The sequence below is a fragment of the Haliotis cracherodii genome, unplaced genomic scaffold (assembly GCF_022045235.1).
Source record: "Haliotis cracherodii isolate W230 unplaced genomic scaffold, xgHalCrac1.p SCAF_15, whole genome shotgun sequence".
NCBI lineage: Eukaryota > Metazoa > Mollusca > Gastropoda > Lepetellida > Haliotidae > Haliotis > Haliotis cracherodii.
In genome coordinates, this window is record NW_027266270.1 from 22650130 (window position 1) to 22669246 (window position 19117).

Below are 19117 nucleotides of genomic sequence, written 5' to 3' on the forward strand. Positions count from 1 at the left end.
CAGAAACAAGAAAATAAGGAAAATATTCAAATGAGACGATGAGAGTTTTTATCAGCAGTTGTTCCCCTTTGTTACTATACGGACGTTGAATTAATTTTGAATTCAATAATGTGTTATACGGGTTGTCCGTAATCGCCGTCTGTATCGGGTTTCATGACAAAATTAGGTCAGGTCAGTGCTGGGATGTTACAAGTATTTTCATTGGTCATAATGAAACACGTATCCAATCGTGTTCGGTCTTATAAACTCGATGGTTATATTTGACAGAACAAAACAACGTGGCAGACGATGTTGGCGGAACTATCTGGTATGTACCTGTATTATTAAGAAAACAGCTCTTTTATTAGAAATTGACGACGACAAACTGTGATATTAATAGATTCGTCATTATTTTTGTAGAGCCTCAGCAGGTTTTCAGTGTCAGATAAAATCCAGAAGACGGATATATTCGAGACGACGAAGTAACAAGTTGCCCCTTTCACTAACTTCGCTGCTCACTTGTCTTGATCGGTCTGACACGTCGACTCAGTGGTTCCAGAAAATGTCAAACATTTACGCAACGATGAAATCGTGCCTGTACAAGGTGAGTCTCTCAGAGTTTTAGCTATTATTTCAAGCAAATTTGCCACAATTTTAGAAGCCGACTTTAGAAATACTCCTAGATCTAGACCAAGATTGGGCCTGACGAGTTGAACTTGAAGAAATTGGAAATTTGGTTCCAGTTTCTGATATCTGGCACCGCATCGTTACTTGCCTTCTTGATGTCAGTAAAGTAGTCTGACTTTATAGGTGTATTATCCTTGAATGTTTTCCAAGCAGTTAAATAATATTGACATTCACACAGATTGCAGTTTTCTATTTTGATAGATCTACATCATTTGAAAGTTTTCTCATTTTGAGTCCAAACGTGCAATGTGTCAGGAAGCCCTTTGTGAAGTAAAGTGGCTATCAAAATCTTTCTAGAGCAAATTGTTTTTTAAACAAAGTACAGGTTGTTGCACGAGGATGTTTATTTTCATCAAAAAGTTGTCCCTTTTAGAGGCATCTTTTATGGACTGTTCAATTTTTCTGATATTCACAGATCTATCATATTTCATGAATGTAATTTAAAACATGAGTTAGATAAGAGGATCCTGATGGGGCATACTGTTTAGTAGGACTGGGATGAGTCCAAATTTACTACCCGGGTACCTGCCCCCCTATTACCCTACCCTACCCGGGTATCCACTGTAGGTCTCAGGATATGTCTCAAAATGTCCGATTGGGATCTTTTTTAGCTTGTATAGCCCTGGCAAAACATATTTAGATACATGTATTAAACAATCTGGTCATGCATACACTGTGGTTGACTGAAGTTATATCTTTTTTCAACCATATGAAAAATCAGAAGGAATAGATGCAAAGTCAGAAAGAAAAACATTAATGACTTGTAGTGTAACCATAGATTTCTAGATAAGTTAAGTCATTAGACAATATATCAAGTGACTAACCACGGGTCCAGGTAGTCTTGTGGGTACCCTGGTCCTACTCAGTACCCACCCGACTCGGGTACCCGAGTTACTGTTTAGCATAAAACAGCTTAAAAAACTTTTGTAAATATAAGAGTTGAATGTGTATAGTGAAAGATGAACATGATAACCAAATAATAAAAATCTGCTAGAGGTCTAAATATAAACTAAGACTTTACTGTTTACCGTAATCAAGATAAAAGTTGTAAAAGTGATATATAACTAGATCTACTAAAACAACAAAACCAACAGAACAGTGTTTGTTTTTTCAAAACACAAATTAAAGTTATGAAAGGAAAGGAAAGGAAAACAGCTGTCCCCACGTTTTCCTGCATTTACATAGAGATGATTTCTCATTTTAGATTTCAGTTTGCAAAATTTTTACTGGCTAATAAAATTGGCACAGAAAGCCTGTTCACGTTTTTACTGACTAAGCCGAAAATACACATACTGCAGACCAAAGGACCAAAATTGTATTTACTTGTGACATCCCACATCATGACCCTCAGATATTAAGTAGTAGTTATGATAGGCTATTAATGTTGTCCCCTTTCTTTCCTTTTCGGTTGATACTCGTGATAATACCCTCTTCATTTTCTACATGTCCACGTTTTATTTTCAAGTGCTACTGTGTACAAGCATGTTCATATCTTCACTTTCATGTATTTCTCCCAATTCATACCATTAAAAAATGTGTGAAAAGAATAGTATTTCTGAGGGTGCCCTTCAGCGCGAAGAACTAAATGGTGCTACTCTGATTCTACCTATGCCATTGGCACTGTAGTACAAGGAATTTCATGCCCTGCAATAGTAATATCGGTATCCACATATTTGAGTAAACCCTAAAGATTGTAACACATAGGATGCTTAGCAGTGTTAGAAATTGGCACTAGTCCTATAATCCTTGCCAAACTGCCTAATAGTTAAGGTATCATAAGGACCAGTAGTATTTGCCAGTTTTGCTCAATGAAACTGAATTTGAATTTTATTTTGTCAATGAAATACACTTCATACATAGCACTGTTCGAAATGAAGGGGGATACTGTGTCTGAGTGGGGTATTCATGTTAAACTGCGGCATGGTATCTCAGTGGGCTAGCACTATAAATCGGCATCAGTCCTGACTAGTAGAACTAGGAGCAGACACACACACGCATGGATATCACTTTATGAGTGCAATAATCTTTGACGCAATGTTAAACCCCATTTTACCTCACCTCACCACCATATGTTGTGGATTATTTGCTCATTATATCAACTACTGGACTGTTTGGCATGATACTGGTGAGTAACTAAACAACCAGCAAACAAACTGAGATTAAAGGATGGCCATTTTAACATCTGACAAAGACTTTAACTTTTTCTTGCATAGTTCAAGGACTTGAAAATAAAGCAATCACATTAAAATCAGATCTAAGTTTTCGCTACCGCTAAACAAAGATCTGAGGACATCCCATTATGGGTCACGTCAGAACGACCTTTTGCGAATTTTGACCGACCAATGAAGTGACTGAAAAGAAAACGACTTTAGCCAATCAGAAGGCAGCTTTCTCGAGCTTTACGACAATAGTTTCAAACTGGCGACTACGCTTCAAAACATATTTTGACGTATTCTCGATAAAAAAAATTAAAACTGATAAGAAGAACATTCTGGAATGGCTTGTAGATGGCATGGATTGTATGGATATAATCATAAAACCCGTAACTCGTTCAGAATAAACCGTGATAAATATTTCGTGGTTGCATGATTAGAAAACACATGCCGACAGTCACTTTCATGATCTGGTAAGCGACGCTCTGATTGGTTGGATGAAAGGTCGTTCTGACATGACCCTAAATGGGATGTATAGGAGGTCCTCAGATCTTTGTTTAGCGATAGCGAGAACTAAGATCTGATTTTAATGAGATTGAATACAAAGTAGATTTGTCTCCTTTTTACCATGCAAGAATGAAAGCCAACTCATCTCTATTTGTTTGGCAAAAGTCTAGCATTATTTCAGTCTGCATCTCTAGTCACAAGCCCAAAGTTTGAGTCAAGTAAATCAGTCTGTGCCCAAACCTGGCTCTTAGTATCATTTTCAGTAGTTTTTAGTGTTATTATGTGGACTAATATCAGCTGAGACTACTAAACCAAAGAGACTTTTACTAGACTCAGGCTTCAGACTAGTGGCTAAAATCGCAGACTGATGAAGTATCTTTCAGTTTGAAACATTTAATAAAGAGCCCAATGTGCAAATAATATGAAGTGTACTGAAAATCATCAGCAAGGACAGTTTCAGTCAAGTAGGCTCATGATTTTTGCGGAGGCACGGATGGCCCAGTCGCCTAAGGTGCCGCGATTCACTGTGCAGAGTTGCGTCCCTTTGGTTCACCAGAAACCTATGATTGTGGGTTCGAATCCCGGTTCACCCCGATTATGTTCCTAGGTTTGTCAGCACCACACCCGTGCTCGTGGGTTTCACCGAAGTGGTAAACGTCTGAGACCTGCTTCACTTCGGGCTTTCCTCCCACATTAAGCTGACACGCAGTGATATAACTGGAATAATGTTAAAAGTGGCGTTAAACCCAACTCACTCACTCGCTCATTATTTGGGCAGGGACTGATTAAAATGATGTGCCTTATGCAGGCTTTTACTTAATAACCAAACTGCCTTCATCAGTTGTATTTGCACATAAGCCTGGGGACTATGCCAACTGACTCTCTATGGAGCCTTGTCATAATTGGAATTTTCAATCAATATTTAGAAATAATTTACCTTCATTGATGTCCCCACAATCCTTTTCATACATCAACGTTATCAAAACATGTGATGCATAAGTTATTATTGATGTTTTAGGCTATCGAGCAGTCGCTCAATACATTCATGGCAAGAAGCTAAATTTTACCTAAGGCTATGTTAAATGTCAATGTAAATCTAGACTCATGCTTCGGACTAAGGCTAAAGTCACAGACCCGATACAGAGATTTATCTAGACCTGCTTAGAGGCTGATACTCGGCCTCAAGTCTGCAACAAATGTCATTAAATATTCCCAAAATGGAATTAAAAGTTTCAAAATTTATATTGATATTGATATTTATATATGTATGTATATAAACAAAGATCTAATTTTGTGTAAACCTGTATTTCACTGATAACAGGACCAATAAATAGGAAGAGGTTGTAAGACTTAGTTATTATACCCCAGTTTACAAAGTAAAACGGGGGTATATAGCGTTCCGTCTGTCCGTCCTTCCGTCCGAGCTTTTGTACGGCCCATATCTTTTTAACCATGCACCCTAGCTTCACCAAAAGTGCTACACCCATATACCACAATGAGTACCTGTGCCTTTTGCTAGTTTGAAGATTCTGAATTTTTTAATTAATTAAGAAACATCAAGAATGTATGTTGTGCTAAGCATTGATTATCCCACACTAGATTGAAATATATTTGCAAAAACATGAGTTCATTTCAACATTGTTCAAACATAATGCATCCTCATTGGGTTACAAAGGAAAGGGCAGTTCCTCTGACTTAAAGCAACAGGTATATTTCATTAATTAACAAACTATTTACTATTTGTTGTTGACCAGCGGGGATAACGGGGTATGTGAGCTTTGCTCACTTCTTTCTTGTATATTATTGCATTGAATAGAATCTCAAAAGACAGTGTTAAGATAGGCCTACCTCTGAATTTAAGAAAATAAGAATTTTTAAAAAGCTATTTTTTTAAACAAAATAACGATTTTTCCCAATTTGCCCCCAGGGGCACTTCATATAGAATCCTGGATGAATCCCTGGGATATGTAACAGTCTGTCCAATCCATAGTTGTTGTGGTTCCCATTTTGACTCAAGTACAGTGCTGTCAAACTGTTATTCACGCAATTAAAATATTGAACATTGACATCATTATCATGATTATCATGATTATCTGTATTTGTTGTTAGTCAAGAGCCTCAAGTAATATGTTGTTAGAGGCACATGGTCGAAAAAATCAGGGGGTGCTTAATTAATTTCCAGGTGTATATTATGTTATATAACCTGGACCCAATCACCACCATAGAAGGATTGACACTACAAATAGATGTCCAATCAAATTATGCTGTTCTTAAATGATTTGAACAAAGAGTGATATCACCACTACTTGTCTTGACTTTTGCTTGCTGTCACAGATACAACCAGAATGTCTCATAGCATAAGAACCTCCTTCCTTGTCTTTGTACTGAGGAAAACATCATTCCCAGCTAAAATATCATTTATAAACCTCCTGTGATTCACTTAAAGTAAACTTTGAGGGCTTGCTTGAATAAGGCCATGATTTTTAAGTTGCTATGTGCCAAACCTGCGTTCAGAAGAGACATTTTGATTGCTTAGATTTCAAGCTCTGTGGAATTTCTCTGCTTGGTTACTTGTTTTGGTAGTTTTTACCTCTGGTATAGTGATATGGTGGCAAGTGGGTCCAGGGTATTGGTCATAATAGAATGGAGACAATACACCGGACAATCTAGAATGTATTATTAACTGACTGAACAATATTTTGCTACCCTCAGGCTTTCGACCTGTAGTTAAGGTCCCATGCTGAAAGCATGAATTTGAGATCTGATTTTTGTTTCTGTTTGAGTGTGTCTCAGCGTATTATTGGGATTGCTTCTGACACACCAGGAAAAAACTTAAGTTGTGACAGTCACTTCCTAAGAATTTGAGATCTGATTTTTGTTTCTGTTTGAGTGTGTCTCAGCGTATTATTGGGATTGCTTCTGACACACCAGGAAAATAACTTAAGTTGTCACAGTCGCTCCCTAAGAAACAAACTCTGAAGCACTGTAAGGTTAATTATGCATACATTTGAAAGGAAACCTTGTGAATATCAGACAATTATGTAATGATTCACAACTGAGAATGAGGTCTTTGGGTACAATTGTTTGGCCATTACATTCATCTGCATTGTCTAGCTATATCTATGAGGAACAACTCTATAGAGATTTCCCTCTCACATATAACATCGTCTTATTTAAGACATCATCAAGTTCCAAGCGCATGTTCAAATCGCCAAAAATGACGTCATGGTAGAACCAATGTATTAACATGAAATAAACAATGCTTTGTTCTTCTTTGCTCTTTCCGATTTATCGCATAGCTATCTCACATTCAGTGATAATGCATTTTCTGTTTGTTTGCTTGTACCAGGGCCCAGGTTCAGAACAAGTTGAAGTGATAACCAACGCAGATGACATCAAGGAAAGTGATGCTCCTGAATACTCCTCCAATAAGAAAACAGATGAAGTGTCAGGTACATAAAATCATTACTGTAACCAGGGGACAATTTAACAATGTCTAACTGCTTGTTAGTTATATCCCAGCGATTACAGATAAGCTAATTTATAATAATAGTCCGGGATTTAAAATTGACATTGTCTACCACAAGTGTACAGCAGTATTTACAGGTAAGACAAGTGCATGTCATACACGGAAAAATATACGAGTCTCTGTCTTGGCCCTATGGTTTCCACTCGCTGCTTGTCTCAGGTATGAAGAACTCAGCAAAGTTTAATTGATGATATAATCCCAAGAGTTAGAAATTAAGCATGAAAGTCAAGGGGTCCCGGTCATAAACCTCATGCTAAAATTTAACCCGTGAAGTTTCCGGGTTAGAATAGGTCTTCAGCAACCCATGCTTGCCGTAAGGGGCGACTGATGGGATCAGGTGGTCAGGCTCGCTGACTTGGTTGATACATGTCATCGGTCCCAATTGCGGGGATAGATGCTCATGATATTAATCACTGGATTGTCTGGTCCAGACTCAATTATTTACATACCGATGTCATATAGCTGGAATATTGCTGAGTGCGGCGTTAAACAACAAACCAACCAAATCATGCTAAAATTTAAAGTTTTAGGGTTCCTAGATAACAAAAAACTATAGCAGTGTTTCTGGTCAGTTATAGATTTTCCAGTTCACTGGATTGGCAGTGTTTAACAATACCAGTACATTCAATATTTTGGACCGATACGGTTAAAATTTACCGTACATGACCTATTTTACCCTTAAATTACTGGCAATTACTTCTAAACAAATACAATGTACATTAGCAAACCTTTGTGACTCTAGGATCCCCCTTAATTTCAAACACTGGATTCCCACAACTTCTAGTTAAGGCTAAAAAAATAATAGTCTTGGTTCTCAGGCACTGCCCGCATCATCAAAAAGGCTGCCGCACATTTCAGTTGGTTTTTTTTTCATTTTCCAAAAATAAAAAAATCCTAATACTTAAACACAATGTGATCCAATAGAGGACAGTTACTTCCCTTTACATGCACACTGCATTACTGGGCATTGCGTGTTATGGTCATGGTAGTAATGAGTTTGTATGTTTGTTTGTGTAGGGAGACCCTTTTCCAGGTTGATGTTACACAACTGTTTATTTGGTTACATGATAGTTTGAACAAGCACACACAAAAAATACCACCGCCTGCCCACACTATATTTTCAAAAGTCATTGCCTGAGAACCAATTCTTTTATTTTTTTTAAGCCTAACAATTATTCTGTGCATGAGACTCTTAAACTATAATAGTAAAATAATCTCTACAACCTTGTCACCATATTTCAGAACCAGGGAAGCAGCCAAGTTTGCTGTGGCGCATGTCCAGCGGTGTATACAGCACAGCATCTGGAGCTGTGGGCTATGGCTACGGAGGGGTGAAGTGGGTTGCAGGCAAGACATATGATGTGGGATCCACAGTCGTCAGTAAAGTGCCCAGGCCACCCATCCCATTTGTAAAGAAGAAGGACAAGAATGAGTGACGTACTGATGGAAGGAGGAGCTTAGTACTGATAGTACTTTTTGATTGTACACATGTTATACATTAATTGTTTTTATGCATTTAAGCAGGCTTTGAATTTCACGCATATTAATTCAATCCCCAGCCTTGCGTATGTATCCATCCATTTATTATGAAAGATTCATTGTGTATTGACACGTAAATCATCTGATTTTTCTTCCCTCAAGAGTTCAGTGTCTCATCATGTCCGGTTTCCAGTTCTCAAGACTCTACATATCAATGCAGGACAGTTGAGGCTCATTTCAATCTGAATGATATCAGATTTGTTGTTTGTGATATAATTACAGCAATCAAACTGTTTTGGTAAATCAGCTGATCAGTGTTAGTAACTTAAGTGCTTGATGACCTCTCTGTAAGAGAAAAAACATGTGGCCTTGCTAATGATTGTTTTGATGACATGCCTTATTCAAAGGTCTGGGCCTACATCCCATATCTACAGAATAGTTACAAGAAAAGGTGGCCTGTTAGAACACATCACCACTCATAGTATTAAGCATGTCTTTCAAATGAGGAAGTATTTGCAGTAACCAGTATGTATGTTAATTCCACTGAGAATATTACATTATAAGATTTTAATGAGAGATATTGTTGGATGGTGCGTAATACTTGCAAATAATGAGATGGTGTGAAAAGTATGCACACAACATGCTTAATTTGATCCAGGCGAATATCAACTGTGTGTGTCAAAATTGGAGAATCTACTTATCCAAGAATTTCTTTTGTCATACTTTTCAGGAGATTTTAGTGTTAGTAAATAAACAATTGTTAGCTGAGCTTCCTTGACAGAAAGACCAATGACCTAACTAAGTTTTGGACTAGTGTCTAAAGTGGCTCTGTTGGATTAGATTTCACGTAGGGTTAAAAACGTACCCTAAAACACTTAAGGTAAGATTCTCGGATTCTTTGTAAGATGTGTGTGCACTACTTTTCATAAGTCCTCATATTTGTTATATTTGCTTACAAACAGACCTGACTACTTTTGCTGGTACTGCCAAGCTAGTGTTGGGGTACTTCAGGTCTTCTATGGTATTTGGATCTAGGGACCCCCAATGTCTTTAACATCTAACATTACGGTTATGACTAGGAACGACTGACTTTCATGCTGAATTTTGAAGACTGCAAGTACACAGAGCTTCTTGAGCATAAATAGACATTTGCAGATAATTTTGAAAATTTGCATTTGGGTATAGCATTAACCAGCTCTGGTACAACAGCAATGCAGTCAAGAATGTTTTCCTAGGGAGAGATATTTTTAATTTTTTTTGCAAGCAACACAGAAAATGTTTATGCCTATGATATTCAAACTTTACGAAGGAAAAGATTAGTTTTCTTAATGAACAGGGAATTGTTTATGTCTTAGTTAACAGAGATGTGTATTTCATGTTCGCTTTGGATTCAAAGTGAAAATCTGTTTAGGGAGTGGGCAAGGGTGGGCCAGTCATCTAAGCTAGGTCCTGCAGTTTGCTGTGCAGAGTTGCGTCCCTTTGGCAGCCAGAAACCTTTGATTGTGGGTTCAATTGTGTCTGAAACCTGCATCGCTTCGGGCTTTCCTCCCATATTAAGCTGCCACACCATGATATAACTGGAATACTGTTAGAAGCAACGTTAAACCCAACTCACTTACTCACTGTTTAGGATGCATGGTGAGAAATTTTGAAAGTTTGTCTTGAGCATTTGTCTGCCGGTTGGACAAATGTTATCAAGGTTTCTACAATACATCGAAAGTTTTGTAGTAGAATAGTTATTATACAGTTTGCAATGTTCCCACCAGACAGTGGTAGAATTTAGCTGTAGTCCTAGAGTTTATGCAAACTATTGGTCCCAGTAGCGTAATGTGGTCCCCTTATGTCTGTTATGATACTGAAGTTAGCAATAAGAAGTTATCAGGGCAGGGGACAGGGCGACTTGATTCAGCAGTATTAATTTAGATTATATCTACCCAGTATTTGATAGGAATACTGAGATATTTCAAACTGTGACGCAACGCAACGACAACTTGTTGAACTGTGTATTTATGTTTAATCAACTTCAACTAATCCTGCACATGCTTCAGTTCCATGGCAATATCAGATACTATTTACATGACAACATACCCACGCAATCAGTCACTTTCAGACCCCACCGGGATACTCCCTTTCCCTACCAAAGTTTGAGTAGTATATTTTCTCTTTCACTGATCATGCTACTTTTTATTAGTTGAATATACAGCAGTCTTATTTTTAAGTTGCTTGTAGACTTTCAGTAGGTTTATTCTTTTTTCATCAGACTGGATTTTGGTTTAAAAGTTACCCAAATCTCTAACACTCTGCAAGACCTTTTATTGCTTTTCAACGTAACTATGTTTTGCTGTTGAGAGACTTTGTAAGCAGCAAATGGTCTTCACAAGCCAAGTCACATTGCTAAACCTGGAGTACAGTATGGCTGGTTAATCATAGAATATATTCACAATTAGTGCAATATTTGACTTATACTTCTGAAAAGAAGTTAAGGACCACCTAATTCTTTCATATTATCCTTTTTATTCTGTCATACCATGACAGATTAACTGTAATGACATGAAAGAATCAGGTGGTCTTTAACTTCTTCTGATGAGACTGGGGGCACGGGTGGCCCAGTCGTGGAAGGCGCCGCGATTCGCTGTGCAGAGTTGCGTCCCTTGGGCACGCCAGAAACCTATGATTGTGGGTTTGAATCTCGGTTCGCCCCGATTATGTTTCTAGGTTAGTCAGCACCGAAGTGGTAAACGTCTGAGGCCTGAATCACTTCGGGCTTTCCTCCCACATTAAGCTGACACGCCGTGATATAACTGAAATACTGTTAAAAGCGGCGTTAAACCCAACTCACTCACTTCTTCTGATGAGACTGTTCATGTACTCATGATAGGAAGTCAGGTGAAGTAGCAATCTCCGTAAAATCAGACCTTTTACTCCGATACGATACCTCTCTGCAAGAACCTCTCTATAAGAGGTTGCATCAGGTGAACTTATCAACCAATTAACGTTGAAGCTTCGAAATTCTTGATACAAGTGAAAAATGAAAATTTCCATATCAGGGTGGTAAAGAAATAAAGAGAATCATTTTTGAAAGCTGACATTGATTGGCTCAAGTGTCCACACATCCTTCACTTATAGCGGGTGGTCGTAAATTTCATGATTTATGCTGACAGCTTAAAATGTAACCAAAGGAAAGTCTGTGCTTATTATACACGACAGATACATTTTCCAAAAATTAATTGCCCATAATTAAGGGTGCATATAACACACGAGTGCGCATTATGCACGAATAAATAAGTCTTGTGTACATTGATCAATCGTAAGGGGTGCTAATTGGGATTGTTCACTTCTAATATATCCGCAAATATCGCCGTGGGTGCTTATTAGTGCGGGGCGCTTATTACGTCGAATACGGTATTTCTATCCCTGAATAGATAGTATCGTATCTGAGTATTTTAAAGATCTTTCTTTAATGTGATTGAATCTACTCTTGCATGACTGGATATCACAAATAATCAGATACAGCAAAGTTAAATCTATTTCTCCAGGAGTGTAAGTTTCCTTTATTTTAGTGTTCATCGGAAGAACCATGATAACAGATAAGTACATTGCACAACTTCCAAGAGCTGTTAGGCAGTTGTTATATACACAAGTTACTGTATAAAAGTTGTTAAATATGTAATGCCATCAGCCATTCTAGTCCAGTGTTATAAAATCAAGTTAATTTCTTCTGAAATACAATTTTGAGAAATTGGTTTTGTTTTCTTCACTTTTTGTGCATAGAGTATTACTAAATATGTTGAAGTTTGATCATTTGCAATTTGTTTGTTTGTTCTGTTACTGTATACTGATGTATTCTGATCATGACTGCATGCCACTTTCTTGTGTCTTTTGTATACATGCTTGAAGGCTTTCAATTTGCCTATGTAGAAATCACTACATAGACATCATTCATGTACCTGACATTTTTCTGGTTGGTCACAGTTTTTTTTATTTAGGACCGGTTCAAAAGTTTGATGTCGGATAATAACCTTAATTTCTTAAGTTTTGAGACATACCAACCGCAAAAAAAAATTAATTCTGAAATTGTTGAAGAGTGGCCTCTTTTGATATGCATTATTTTGTTTTGCTATGCTTTTTCAGAATGTTTGTAAACTGAAGTTTATTTAAAAGGTGTTGAAAAACATTTGTAGGGTTTTTAAGGATCAATTTGTGATTCTGTATTATGCTCTGCACTAGATTGACCTACCACTATTGCTGGCGACGAAAAAAAATACCTTGAGGAAAGATCGAATTCATTTTATGACAACTCCTAACAGAATATAAATGAAAACAGTTTTGTTTAATTTAAGCTACTATTCAAAATATTGAGAAAAAGTAAGTTATATTTTTTTGTACAGATAACTTTTAGGGCCCTTCTAACCCTTCCTAAACTTAACAAATTAAGATTTGTATCCAACATAAACTTTTGAACTGGTCCCTTATTCTTACCCACCAAATTTCAACTCTCTAAGAATCAAATAAAATACAGTGAAATAGGTGATCTTTGCAAAATGTCAAATGTTGATTATGGAAACACTTCAGTTGGAGAAGGTTTTAAGTTATGAACAGATTATTTAAGTAAACAATTAAGGAATGTTTCTCTGTCAGTCATTTTCTTCCTTTTATCTTGGAACATTTTAACAGTTCGAAAATGCTTCATTCCTGGTCTGTTTGTGATAAGGGGAAGATAACTCTTAGTTGACGATCGGTAGGAAAAGTGATCAGTTGAATTCAGCATATGTAAAAGTGAGACATTACTTTCGCATATTCTCCTTACTGCCTCCATTAGATATTATTTGGGATACCAAATTATTATGAGTTTTGGGAAGATCAATTCTGTTGAAGATGTTCATACTTCCAAAGGGTTGAATTTCTCCCGAGAAGCATATGTTACTCAATAGTCGATCATTTTTTCACAGCTGTTATAAACCAGGTTTTGTCTCCCTCGTTTCCCTTCCTATTTAAGTGTCAGTCATAATGTATCATATATGTTCTCTTGTGTTATGAATGCAGTGATATAAGCTTGAATACAAGGCTAATCGGCATTAAACCCAACTCACCTACACTTAGGATATGTATTATATAATACGGCATATGATCCCCAAAAAGGAGAAGAAAAAATGGTAACTTTTTTTCAGATGTTTAGCTGCCCTGCTTCTACCATATCTATAGGAGACTCTTTGAAGACTATGAAGTTTCTATGTGTTTTATTAGGTTGTGAGATGTGCTATCATACCATCTAGAGAAAAATTGCAATAGGACATATCCATGATTTCTTCTGTACTTGATAGGTATTTTTTTTATCATTACAATGAATTTTCAGGACATATCTGTAGAACATTATGTCTGTGTCCCAGTATTGAACCTATCTGAAACCCTATCTACTTTCAGATATATTCAAGAATTGTCATTAGTTACGGCACATAACAAGAATTCAGTTACTTATATTTGATTACTTGTCACTAACATCATCAACATTTACACTTCACTCAAATATGTATCTTAAATAGTTACAGGGATTTATCAATTATTCTAAACTTAGTGTCCCTTGCAGTAAATTTTAGGGGAAATTGTTATTTTGTTCAAAAGTTTGATTTTTGAAACTTCTATTTGAAACTTAAGAGTTATTTTGACATTGCAATAACATATAACTAAGCATTTGTGAAATACAGGCTACTCTACAAAGCCATAAAATTAGTTATGACATGAATTTGGACCTGGGGCCGAATATCGGCCTCTGAACAGGTCTAGATAAATCCCAGAATTAGGCATGTGATGTCTTCTTATGGACATATTGACACAATGGTGCTGGATATACTGTAGAAATCTTTGTTTTGTAAAGACAATAGTTGTATTTACCTAGAAGGGATGACAATTGTCATGTGTATAGTGTGTATGCTTCGTTTGACTGAAGACAGAAGTGGTGGAAGTCTAGTGGAAGTATGGTTCCATAATCAATGAATATTCTATTCTTTTGTATCTCACCAAGCTAATACCGGTAGTCCATATTCCGGACTGTCATATCTCTGAGTCACACTGTTGCTATCATGTGACAAAGGACCTTCCGCACAAGGTTGCCGTCTTTATGCAGTTGATGAGGAAAGACACAGCATGAAACATCGCAATACTGCTTGACTCCCATTGTCTGTCAGCAACCAGCTGGTAATCGGGGAATGTAGACTTTGTATCCTTTTCAAGATGTCACCCAATCTCATTAAAAGACCTCAGTTCTCGCTACCGCTAAACAAAGATCTGAGGACATCCCATTACGGGTCATTTCAGAACAACCTTTCATCCGACCAATCAGAGCTTCGCTTACCAGATTATGAAAGTGACAGTCGGAATGTGATTTCTAATCATGCAGCCTCGAAAACTTTAACTCCAAATGATAGTTACGGGTTTAACGACTGTATCCATACAATCTAGACCATCTATTAGCCATTCCAGAATGTTCTTTTGTTCAGGTTTCAAATTTGTAATCGAGAATTTGTCAAAATATGTTTTGAAGCGTAGTCGCCAATTTGAAATTAGTGCCATAAAGCACAAGAAAGCTGCCTTCTGATTGGTCATTCCATTGATCGGTCAAAGTTCATGCAAGGTCGGTCTGACATGACCCGTAATGGGATGTCCTCGGATCTTTGTTTAGCGGTAGCGAGAACTAAGATCTGATTTTAATGAGACTGAGATGTCACCCTGATATACTTGACTTGAGTATGACAGTAGCCATTTTTTCTTTGTCACTTGATCACTGAATGGAGCAGAACATCCAGTATTGAGACACAACGTAATGCTTGTATTGAGGAACAACCATTTCATTTCTGATGTAGTACCCTGGGATATTTTTTTGTACCTTAGCTCATTGTTACAATTTGTACAAAATGTGAAGCTCATTTGTAGTGTCCCTCCCTGTGATATTGCTGGAATATTGCTAAAAGGGGCGTCAAACCATACCCAATGTCAGGTTGCCACGCAGTGAATCCCAGCTTCACATGGTAATTTATTCATTTTGTCTCGTAGTGGAGATAATGTTACTCTTTACTCGGCCATGTAATGTTTTAACCACCCACCCCACCCCCACCCCCCCAGACATTTAGATTGAGAATGGTTGTCACTGATTGCCTTTGATATTACTTGTTTGTTGATGTACAGTGTACCAATAGACCAGTCTTCCATGTTGAATTCGGGGCAGTCGGGTAGCCTGGTGGTTAAAGCGTTCGCTCGTCACGCCGAAGACCCAGGTTCGATTCCCGACATGGGTACAATGTGTGAAGCCCATTTCTGGGGTCCCCCGCTGTGATATTGCTGGAATATTGCTAAAAGCGGCGTAAAACCATCCTCACTCACTCACTCACTCACTCACTCCATGTTGAATTCAGCTACAGTCAAGACCTGTTGACATCGATGGTTGCATATGATTATTTCGGATTAACGAGTATGTCGGATAAACGAAATTAAGTAGTATCAACATTTGTGATCGAAAAATCAGACAACTGCACGATAGATAACGATTCAAACACCAGAGACCATATGGTCTCTGCAAACACATGATAAAAAAATATAAAATAAATATTCATATTGTTATGTTACATTGTTTATGATTAACGGGACTTGACTGTTTGTTAGCAATGTTTTATCACCTAGATTACTATGTAAATATCAACTCGTAATGAAGGATTACCAGTTTGTGAAGAGCTCCTTGCTTAGAGCCTATCAAGACAATGCCATGCATTTTGACAATGTAATTTGACATTATGTAAGGAGCTTTTGTAATATTGTTGGATTGTAAGGTTTAGACATATTTTTTAAAAATCCATAATCTGTTTTTCTTTAGTCACTGTACTTCTTCATTTCTCATGTCACTCTTGAGATGTGAAACAAATCTCATTTTGTGAATCTTTTCTAGATCTGGGTATCTGTCTCCCAACTTGCAATGCAACTCAAGCCGTACAGGTGCCAAAAACATTATATATTTAATGCTGTATATATTGTGCAGCTTCATGTTGTTTGTTGTGCTTATTGGAGAAATCATTTACCACTTTGCTTTGGCTTGTTGGAACATGATATTATTCAACATTAATTATTAAGGCTGGAACGATTCACTAATGCTGCGCTATGTTAAACTCAACAAAAACATACATGGAAAACTCCATTCCGTAGTGTTAGAAACATGCAGTAGAAGTCACCAGGATTTTTATGATAGATAGTCGAACTTCATTGTGTCGAACTCATGGGGACCTGGAAAATAGTTTGAATTATCAGGAATTTAAGACATGAGGGGAATTTTAGGCTTAATTTGGATACTTGGGTCTCCATAATTAGTTTGATACAACCGGGAATTTGACATATCCAAGTTCAACACATTGAGGTTCGACTGTAGACTGTCATGGCTTCAACCATCTTCCAGCGTCAAAGCGTTAACTGACTTTAAAAGTCCAGTTTCCCCCCTTGCCGAACTAGGCTGGTATTATGGAGTTACATTTTGGCTGCGCTAACGAGTCTATACATAGTCCAATCAAAATCGCGCACCGAAATCGAAATCTGGTTCGTAAACTATCATGCAGATTTCAGTCGATTGCATGATTTGCAAAGCATGTGCACCGCCAACTCGTTGTCAGCAGATAATTTCCAAATCTTTTCAGGGTTTTAATCAAGGTGCTCACATGATTTGATGCATTTCGCGATGTAAGGCCCGTTTTATCACAATATAGACCTTTATTATCAATCAGATCGTCCTGACTGGGCGCCACCATTTTGCGTGAAGCAAGCACAAGTGATGCGAGAATTGGAATCTGATTGGTCCATAGGAGAGGCTTAGAAGGGACATAACTGGTAATAGCCACTGTTGGCGCTACGATCTAGCCCAGTAATTCCAGCCAAGTTCGGCAAGGGTGGAAACTTGACTTTTAAAGTCAGTTAACTCTCTTGCCTCAGGAAGATGGGCTTCAACTAAAGTAATATAAAAGAATCAGGTGTTCTTTTACTTCTTTTGAGTAGTATATATCATCATAAGGACCAGTGACTTTAACATGCATTAATGTTATGTTCCGACACTGTTATGTATTGTTTAGTTAGTCTGCACATCAGATGGTCAGCAAGTATGTACTCATTACCATTTTGTCCTTTTCAGTTGAAGTTGGTTATTCAGTGAGAATACATAGAAGTTAAAGTAACATCAATACTTGTGACCCTCCAGGAGAAAAGGGACCTGATTGGTGCTAGTATAAAATTGTACTATAACATCATAAAGACATTTCACGTCAACTTACTTCAGTGAATATAGACATGTGGGATGTCATGTATCTCTGTAATAAATATGAATTGAAGCTTGTGAATTGTATTTTTGTGTTCCAAAGATGCTGTAGTTTTAAAATATAATGAAAAGTCCAAATGTGATTTTTCACCCATAAGGTCCCTTATCTCATGGTTGGTCACATTTTACCTTTGTTTTCCCATTGCATTATGGTAATAATATATTTTTGCTATTTGTTTCAAAATAGTGTATGGTGATATGCATCATATCATGATACTGCAATACGTATCATATTGTGACATATGTGTATCGTTTCAGCCTTGGATGTCTCACATGTGTGTTTTCCAATATTACTTTAATGTGTAAACAATACTGTGTAATCATATCACATTATGTATGTCAAACTATTGTTTTTTATGTAACAATGTACTTTCACTTTGAGAGAGAGAGAGAGAGTCTTTCAATTTTTGGATATCTGAACTCTAATGTTGACTATTCAATAATTATTATTTGCAACAGTTGCCCTGTTTGATGAAAGGATAATATTCTTTCCAATTTTCTCAAATCGGTCTTCCTGTATGAAACTGAGTCACTGCCAAGAAGTTCTTCAAACAGCCAGACAATGACAGCAAAAACAATAATATAGTTATGGACCAGTCATTTATTTCATGGGAGGGGGAAATTACCCTACCCTGATGGCTTGTCATATTTTTGGATGACCCTCCCCATGTCCCTTCCACAAATGTGTGCATTAATTTTTATGACCCTCTCCTAGAGACTGTCATATTTTCTCATGAAACACACACACACACACACGAAAACACACACACACACACGAAAACACACACACACACACACACGAAAACACACACACACACGAACACATTCTCACTCACACGAACACACCACATACACATATTCTCACTCACTCACTCACTCACTCACACAAACACACATACAGTCCATCACTTCAACTGCCATGTTATGTCATGTGGTTTTTGTACATCACCCCTTCTATATTCATGGTGACTGGGAGATGTTGGATAAAACAACTAAACTAACCAAGACACAGTGTTATGTTTGACTGTTAAAGTGTATTGTATGTGAAAGAAAGGTAATAACTGCAATACTTCATTTGTATAACATCCCTTTGCCTTATGTCAAGTTGAATGATGAAAAAATATAACATATGGATCCATGTTGTAATAACATTGATGAGAGAAATAAAACTATATTTTGAAAGCATTGTTGGTTTTGTCTAATTTTTGGCTACAGATTCCCTTATTCACTAACTCACATATACAGCTTCCCTTAGTCATCCACTCACATACAGATTCCCTTATTCACCCACTCACATACAGACTCCTTTATTCACCCACTCACATACAGACTCCTTTATTCACCTACTCACATACAGACTCCCTTATTCGCCCACTCACATACAGACTCCCTTATTCGCCCACTCACAGATTCCCTTATTCACCCACTCACATATTGACTCCT

General features: G+C 37.3%; 1 protein-coding gene across 1 annotated transcript; it reads left to right on the top strand.

Annotated features, from left to right (window-relative positions):
• Positions 1-241: 241 nt before the first annotated feature.
• On the top strand, positions 242-18444 carry LOC139462386 (transmembrane protein 263-like). Its single transcript, XM_071244063.1, has 4 exons — positions 242-307; positions 400-583; positions 6676-6778; positions 8098-18444. The coding sequence occupies exons 2-4, from the start codon at positions 542-544 to the stop codon at positions 8289-8291; spliced, it is 339 nt and encodes a 112-aa protein (XP_071100164.1). The 5' UTR covers positions 242-307; positions 400-541; the 3' UTR covers positions 8292-18444.
• Positions 18445-19117: the final 673 nt, after the last annotated feature.